The sequence below is a fragment of the Microtus pennsylvanicus genome, chromosome 2 (assembly GCF_037038515.1).
Source record: "Microtus pennsylvanicus isolate mMicPen1 chromosome 2, mMicPen1.hap1, whole genome shotgun sequence".
Lineage (NCBI taxonomy): Eukaryota > Metazoa > Chordata > Mammalia > Rodentia > Cricetidae > Microtus > Microtus pennsylvanicus.
The window spans coordinates 9185181-9193548 of NC_134580.1; the positions used below are offsets into that span (position 1 = coordinate 9185181).

General features: G+C 51.2%; 1 protein-coding gene across 6 annotated transcripts in view; it reads right to left on the reverse strand.

Moving 5' to 3' along the window:
* Positions 1-2600: 2600 nt before the first annotated feature.
* Csf2rb (colony stimulating factor 2 receptor subunit beta) overlaps positions 2601-8368 on the reverse strand; it is a 39533-nt gene continuing 33765 nt past the window's right edge. For all 6 annotated transcript variants that reach the window (XM_075959987.1, XM_075959986.1, XM_075959984.1 and 3 more), the window contains 5 exons: positions 7765-7924; positions 6807-6897; positions 6554-6611; positions 5816-5919; positions 2601-5176 (listed from right to left, as the gene is read on the reverse strand). In XM_075959987.1, coding sequence (XP_075816102.1) covers positions 4060-5176; positions 5816-5919; positions 6554-6611; positions 6807-6897; positions 7765-7924 — 1530 coding nt within the window. In that variant the 3' untranslated portion in view covers positions 2601-4059. The remainder of the gene's footprint in view (positions 5177-5815; positions 5920-6553; positions 6612-6806; positions 6898-7764; positions 7925-8368) is intronic.

An 8368-nucleotide genomic window follows, 5' to 3' on the forward strand; every position in this document is an offset into this window, starting at 1 on the left:
GAACCATCTTTGTCCTTAGTGGAGAGATGGTGTCAACATGGCAGGACCGGGAATATCTAGGAAACTTGATTTCAGGTGTGTCTGAGGAGACTGTCTTGTCAGTGGGTTGAGTAGGGGATGACACACCTTGGTGGGCAGTCACAATCCAGTGTTCACAGTAGCTCTCAATACCTTCTAAAGCAGACCCTCTAGGGAAACAAGCAAGAATGATCTCCGGGTACCAAGCAATTGATCCAAAAATACCTTGCATTAAGAGGGAACATTGTAATAAAATATTTGTAACACATCACACAATGGCGGTGTGGGGGGGGGGGCGGAGGTTAGAGGAGAGGACATTCCGGGCCCCTAAGTACATTGTTAAGAAGACAGATTTCATAGGCCAGGATATTTGGTTTTCGAGACACTACAGTTGTTCGTGCATCATCCCCACTGAAGCTGGTGATACTGGTCTGAAGACAGCAGTTTCAGAATCCCTAGTGTTTCCGTTCTGAGAACGCGAGACTGGGAATTCAAACGGTGCAGTAGTGGGAGGAGGAATGAACTGGTAGAGAACAGATCCTGCCTATTGTGTGCCAGCTGTGTGACACAGTAGTGGGGGGCATGGCTGCATGGGTCCACGTCCAAAGAATGTGAAATGCCAAGGGCGCACCCCCAAGTCAACCTCTGTCACCGGGAGGCAGTGATGTATGGATTTAATCTTGTCAGATATGTTACTGTTTCCATGTCTGAGGATTTGCAGCCTCCCAGAGCAGACTGTTGCTAAAACCCTTGGTGGCATCAGAGCATGTCCTTGGCAGGTGTGAGGACGTCGCAAAGTCTCAACCCTGTCAGCATCAGCAGGGATTGCTGCCCTTACAAAGGAGACCGGAAGAGGTCCCCCGACCCTTTCTGCCACAAGAGGAAGCAGTGAGAAGGGCCTGCCTGTGAGGAAGTGGCTTTAAGCCAGGAATCGAGTCTCACATATCTTTTCTTTATTTCTGCAGGTAGGATCTTGCTCTGTAGTCCAGGCTTACATGAAACTCATTATGTAGCTCTGATTGGTCTTGAAGTCACTATGTAGCACAGGCTAGCCTCAAACTCTTGGCAAGTCTCTTGTCTCAGCCTCCTGAGTACTGAGAATGCAGCACTGGCTGCCACATCTGGCTCCAATGTCTATTTATTTATTGTTTTATTTTATTATTCTTATTTTTATTTTTATTATTTTGAAACAGGGTTTTTTTTCTCTGTGTAGCTTTGGAGCCTGTCCTGAAACTTGCTCTGTAGCCCAGGCTGGCCTTGAACTCACAGTGATTTGCCTGCCTTTGCCTCTCGAGCACTGGGATTGAAGGGGTGTGCCACCACCACCCAGCTTTCAATGGCCTCTTATTGTGGATTTCCCTGTCGCCAGATTCACAATAGACAACTCTACTGCTTCTCAATTTTTTTAAATTTAATTTTTGGTTACAGCAGCTCAAAGGGACTGAGAAAACTCTCATACAAGCTGCTGGTGTTGGGGAGGTCAGGAGGGACCATGGGTGCTTTATGGATCTAAATTTTGCAATGAACACAAAACCACTATAAAACATAAAGTCCACTTAAAAAGTATTATAAGTCTATTATATCTTATGCCTTTCCCAATTCTAGATATCCATATTTTATCCCCTAATATTTACCAGTCTTGCAAATAAAAACTGTGTCCAATTTTAATTCTCATAAAACTAGTTACTAGTGAAAATAAACTTTTGATTGATATTTTTATTTTTCTATGGGTCCTTACTGATTTATGATGACTTTAATTATGATGGCCATTCAGCATTTCTCTACCATCTTTAGCCCATGTCTGCTGGGCTTCCTAGCCCTCAACCCTCTGACCAGTAACCCAGTGAAGTCACCATCATCTCACCCCACCTGTTTCCTACAACCCCATGTCCCACGTCTTGTCCCCGTGTTCTTAGAGATGTGGTCTACCAGAACCTCTGCCTCCTGGCCCTGCCTGGTCTCTGCCTGGTCTCACACCTGTACAAACCACCTGGGCCAGTTCCCGCCCTGACTTCCCCACCTCAGTACAAAAACAGGCTTGACAGAGGTGGTGACTCAGGAGTCACTTGAGCGGGTCTGTTAAGAATCAACTGACTTTCGTTCTCAGCTCTTCCCATGAACAGTTCAGTCGGTCTTAGCTTTCCATGCTTGTAGACAGAGAGCGAGCGTGAGACCCCCAGTGAAATGGAGTTCCAGGTGACTTGGAAGTACCAGCATGTCTTTGATCCTTTATGCTCACGTTCAACCCTCTTCCCGTAGAGATTTTCTCAGAAGCTTGTCTTCTTCTTACCCTGTGGGCTATAGCCAGATCTCTCCTCGTTATCCTGTCCCCAAGCCACCCTATGCTTGATGGAACTGTCACTGCATTAACTGCCACGTCTCAAAAACTGAATGTCCCACCCTACGGAAGTGTCTTCTTGACAATACATTAGGGGTCCAAAGTATCCTTTCCCCTAACCTTCCAACACACACACACACACACACAAAATACACACACACACACACAAAATACACACATACACAAACACAAAATACACACACACAAAATACACACATACACAAACACAAAATACACACAGACCTTTGTGTGGTATGCTACAAATATTTTATTACAATGTTCTTTCTTAATGCAAAATATTTTTGAGTCAATGTCCTAATACACGGAAGCCGTTCTTGCTTGTTTCCCCAGACGTTCTGCTTTAGAAGGTATTGAAAGCTACTGGGAACACTGCCACTGAAACACATTCAATGTTAGTGGTTTTCTTTGCTGCAATGAACAGGGACCAAGGAACACTTGCTCTGCTTGCCATGGGTCAAAATCAAACATGCAGAGCCATGGCTGCCATCTAGGGAGTGAGGCCACAAGATAAGATGCTGAGACAGACAGGTCCACCTGAGGACTTGATGGGTCACGGAAGGGCCTTTCAGATTCGGGGATGGAGAGCAGGGGGGTGAAGAAGTGACACAATGTGCCCTGGCTCCAGGTCCTCAGGACATACAAAGACAGACCTCTGCAGTGTAAGTGTGGGTTCTAGAAGACACAAAACCTCCCTTGCAAGGCTTGAGACACAGAAGGAGCCAGAAAGAATATAAACAAAGGCACATGCACGTTTGCTGCAAAGGTTGCTGCAAATATGGCCCCAGAGAGGGGTTTAGCACGGCAGTCTGTGTCACAGCAATGGTTAGGGCATCACTGTGCCTCCTGCACAAAACTAGGAGAGAACACAATTATCGGAGATGGGTCCGTCCAACAAAAGGCCATGTGGAGAGGGCTGTACAGTCTCATCTGAAAAAGATGTCACTTCGAGGGACAAAATCGTTCACGGACTCAGCTCCTCTGCAGCAACAACAAAAACAGCCAATACTCAAGACATAGACAAGAGCTATGTGCGAACAGACCTGGAGCAAATAATGCAAGTGAGAATGGAATGATGTAATGCCGTTGTGCCCCGAGGGTCAACAAGCTAGCAACTTCCAGTACCACAATCCTACAGCATGGCCATGTCTGTGGTCAGTGAGAGTCGCAGGTAGCAAGTATGCAAGCATTCCAGAGGGAGAGCAGCCCAGATGTCCAGACTAAGTCTTTGGATGTGCTGTCCTGTGTGATCACTATGTTCTTGACCTTCGAGGGATCCATACCCTAGCTTTCCTGCAGTTGGCACCAGGAGTTCTCAATGCCCATCCTTCTGCATTGCTTTTCTTTGTTCCATGCTGGCCAGCTAGGCAGCACTGTCCACAGCAGTGACTTCTCTACATAACGGGGGTTCCCAGTCCCCTCTGAAAGAACCTCAGGGCTCTGCAGGAGCCTCCGATTGTCATAGAGAACCACACCAATTCTTGGAGTGACATGAGCCTGCCTGTTTTCCATGTCTGACCCCCAAGGTATCCACTGAGCCTCCCACCTCCTGCTCTGAGCCCAGGGCTTAGAGCAGAGAAGACTGTGCATCTCGTGGAGGAAGCCTCTGGGGTTCTCTGGAGATGTCAGGCTGAGATCCGCAGGCTGAGGAGCAGGGCTGCTGGTGAGATTGGGCCGGCATGGACTCAGCATACCTTCCCAGGCTGGCTGCTGTCCCAAGGGGGCAGTGACAGGTAGTCCTGATGCTTCAGGGACTTGAAAAACTGAATGGCTGGCACCTGGGGCATGGGCTGGCAGGAAGGCTTTTTGACAGACAGATTCTGGTCTAGGTCCACCATCTCTGGACACAGGCCTGGAGAAGGTGGTTTGCTATGTGGTGAGAGGGAACCAGGCGCCAGGCCAGGGAGAAAGCAGTAGTCACCCACCTGCTGAAGAACAAGGAGGCCTTCGTGGTGTGGGGATGTTGGGGCTACCTCCTCTCTGTGCTCTCCTGGGCTGACTGCAGTGCTGCTTGGCACAGGAGGGACAGGATTTCCCAGAGGGATCTTGGGGGGCTGACTTATGTTTGGAGGGAGCTCCACATAGTCATCAAATTCTGGGGGTGGAAGAGCTGGGATTCCAGGAGGAACCCCAGGCAGCGTGAGACAGAGACTAGGACCCTGAGCTGAGGGCAACCCTAGAGAGGGACCCAGAGAGGTAGACGGGGGCCCTGTGGGCAGGGTGAGCACCAGATCTGCAGGAGTGACATAACCAGAGGCCACCACGGGGTCCTCAGTGCCTCCAGAGTTTAAGGACAGAGTCACTGCATTGTCCTTTGGCTCCTGTTCCTCCACCCTCAGGTCGAGTGAAGGGCTATCCCTCTGTTCCATGGATGGGCTCTCTGTGGTCTTCAGACTAGACTCACGCTCGGCATCCACAGCCTGGCCCATGCCCATCGCCTGGGACAGTGGTACCAGCTGTACTTGTCCCCCAGGAGGCAGGCACAGGTACTCCAGGGAGTGTGGCAGTTCTGGCTTCAGGCTGCCACTTACCTCTGGGGGCACCAGTTGGCCTTGGAGATTAGTCAGGGAGTGAGTTTTAGGAGGCCCCAGGTAGGGACCATTTAAGTCAAAGTTGGGTTTCTGGCTCTCAGGTTTGCCAAAATGGGTTGGTGGGTCTCGCTGGCCATCGGAAAGCTGTTCCGTGGGTTCTGATGAGGTGACTGGAGTTGGGTCAGGCCCAGACGGTAAATCTTGAACAATTTTAGGAACCTCTATGGTGAGAGGTGACACTTCATTGTCCACCGTATGTGAATATGACATCCTGTGGGGACAGTGAGGGTAGAGACCAGGAACCTAGATACATCGTGTATACCCAGCCAGGCGTCCTTTTCAGAAGTCCTGACCCCTCCAGACCTCACAGTACGCACAAAAGAATGGTGGTGGTGAGACCCAGCAAATAACATGGGCCTATGTTAGTGTTCAAAGGATCATGTACCCAGGGTTCAGTTCACATCCCTACTCTAGGCTTTGCTCTTAGCTTCTGCTCCCCACAGCCCACTGTGTTCAGGGTAGGGCTTATATCTTCTTGGGTACCATGGATGCCTTACATCCTTCTACTCACAGGGCCACTGATTCACCCCAACAGGAGGGCTTTAGCCTCACTGCACAAGTTGAACCCCTCAGGTATGCACTCTTTGCCACCCACGAGGCCACTGCAGGGCATGGCTTATATAGCCATCCTGGCAGGGAGAGGATTCCCACTTAACGATGTCGCCTCTGGTCCCTCTCTCTCATCCTAACCTGGGAAGGAGGAAGATCTTCCTCATGTCTACCTGGAGTGGCACTTGCTACAGTGGGTGTCAACCCCTACATTCACTTCAGAGACCCACAGGCTATGCTGATGTGCACAGTGGAGGCCTATCCTCCCACAGGCTACCCAGGGTCTGAATGAACCACTCACCCCTGTAGCTCAGCGAAAAAGTTTCTCTGTGGCCCCTGGGGGGTAAGGTTCTTGGTGGCAAAGGCTGCTGTGCTTCTAGGAGACCAGAGTCCTTTTCCTCCATCCTAGAAGGGGAACAACATTTGTGTCTGTGAATGTGGCACCTCAGGAAGGAGGGGACAGTGGAGCATTGCATGTGTGTATGATGTCTTCCATGAGCTCCAGACATGGAAAGAATGTCCCCATGGTGAGGCTCAGCTCAGGCCTCTGACAGCAAGAAAGCGAGACATCCAGGGGATGGTCACTTCCCTCAGATGTCAAGCTCATGAAGGGAGCAGGTCATACTGTTCACCACAGCTTCATCTTCCATGGTTCTTCTGCACATGGCCATTGTGTCATGAGATGCCGGCAGCCATGCCTTTCCATTTTTTAGACCCCTATCTCGGTGACCCGAAAGCACCCTTGATGCAGTTGGCTCTTCACCAGCTCAGAAACATTTATGTTAGGCTCAAGTCCCTTCCTGGAAGCCCTCAGTTCCATCCCTATCTCCAGGAGCAGCCCCTCCTGAGCTTCCTCTGCAAGGGAATGCTCTCGGTTCTGTCTGTGGCACCAAACAGTGCTAGGTAATCTGTGGACTCCTCTTCCTTAGAGTACCCAAGGAGTTGAGAGATCTCCTGCTAGCCCCGCCTCCTGGATCTCCCACTCTTCTCCACTGTGACAGCATTGGGACAGGGACCAGCAGCATCTCTGTCTTCCTACCTGGAACAGCAGGCTCTTGCTGGGGTTGGGGATTTTCTCCTTCCACTTTCTGTACAGCCTGGAAGACAGCAGGAAGATGTGTCAATGAAGGTTCCAGGGACCTCTGGGTCAACTACTCCTGTGCCCAGGTATAGAGGGAAAACTGAAGCCAGGTGATGAGTGACAGTGAGGGAATTATAGTGTGCCAGGCTGTGTCATCCCTGTGACTCTGGGGCCCAGTGCCCACTTGCCTCTGTCCACAGACTGCCCTTACCTGCATCCATAGGCACAGCCAAAGCGGAGGGCCAGGATCAGGATCAGGATGAGGACGATCAGGATGAGGACGATCCCCCATGTGGGCATCACTTGTTCAACGAGAAGGAGAAGGAGCATTAGGTGGGAGGTACAGGGTGCAGGCTGAGGGAGGAGCTAGGGTTCCAAGGCCCTCTGTGAGGAAGGCTGGATACTTCGGGAAGAATCCTTGGGTCTGAACTCAGTATTCAATGTGGGAAAGTTCTGCCCTCAGCAGCAGCAGAAGTACCCAGAGGGGACTAACTGAGCCTGGCAACTGGGGAGACTTTCTTAAGGAGGCAGCTCAGAGCATGACCTCCAGGATCAGGGGGCTTCAGAGGAGATGGAAAGTGGGCCAGAAAGGGGTCCCTTCTGTCAGGACACTAGCCTTCTTGACCTGGGCTCTGTAAGTCTCTCCTGTCTATCTCCTGGGTCCATGACTCCAATCCTCCTCCTGCTTAACTGGCAGTCAGTCCGAGACTCCCCCTTCAACAAGTCCTGCTATGAGGAATGCTTCCTACCACTGCCACTTCCCAGGTCTCTAACTTCCGTGGTCACCATGGGGAGAGTGAGGGTTGAATGCAAATGTCAAGGGAAGGAAATTGGGCAGGACCAATGGTCCCACCAACCTTCCCAAACTAGGCACTCATGTAGGTCTGTGGATAGTATAGCTTTGCTGAATTGGGAACGAGAACTCAGATTGACTAATCATGGCTGCCACAAAGTCTAATGAAACCAAGAGGTCTAAGCCCCAATGGACAGGAAGAAGGACAGTGAGACAGATCCACTCCTTGCCCAAGTCCCCTCTCTCAGTGTACAGTATACCAGCTATCATTTCCCAGGGACAGTCACGGGGGGGAGGCCAGGGTAGAATGGGTCTAGAGCCTCCCTTGCCCTGTGCAGTGAGGGTGTCCCAGGAGTGTGGTGGCCAAGAGACATACCCCAGTCGGTGGTCCAGGTGCACTCCTCACTCCACTCACTCCAGATCCCAAAGTATTCAGGGAGGGGCTTGACCCTCACCCTGGCCGAGTATGAGGTAGAGGGCACCAGCCGCGGCAGGGACATGCTATGGGCATGATCTAGGATCTCTGTCTTGCTGTCCTGCATTGACAGGTATGTTGAAGTTCTAGTCCAGACCAGGACCCCAGTTCAGAGCCTACTATGACCAGCCACTGTGGGGGCCCCAGGTGTCAACTCTCCTAGCATTGGTAGCCATACCCAGGCTCAAGCCCTGACTCTTTTTACCTCCCAATTTATCTGGTATGCTGCCTTGGCCTAAAATCTGTCTGACCCAGGATTATCTTACTGGTTTCCAGGTCCTAGGCCGTGAGACAGTGTGGTGGTGGTGGTGGTGGTGGAGGTGGTGGTGGTGATTGTGGTGGTAAAGGTGGTGGAGGAGGAGGTGGTGGTGGAGGGGGTGGTGGTGGAGGAGGTGGTGGTGGAGGAGGAGGTGGAGGAGGAGGTGGTGGTGGAGGTGGTGGTGGAGGAGGAGGTGGTGGTGGAGGAGGTGGTGGTGGGGGAGGTGGTGGTGGAGGTGGTGGTGGA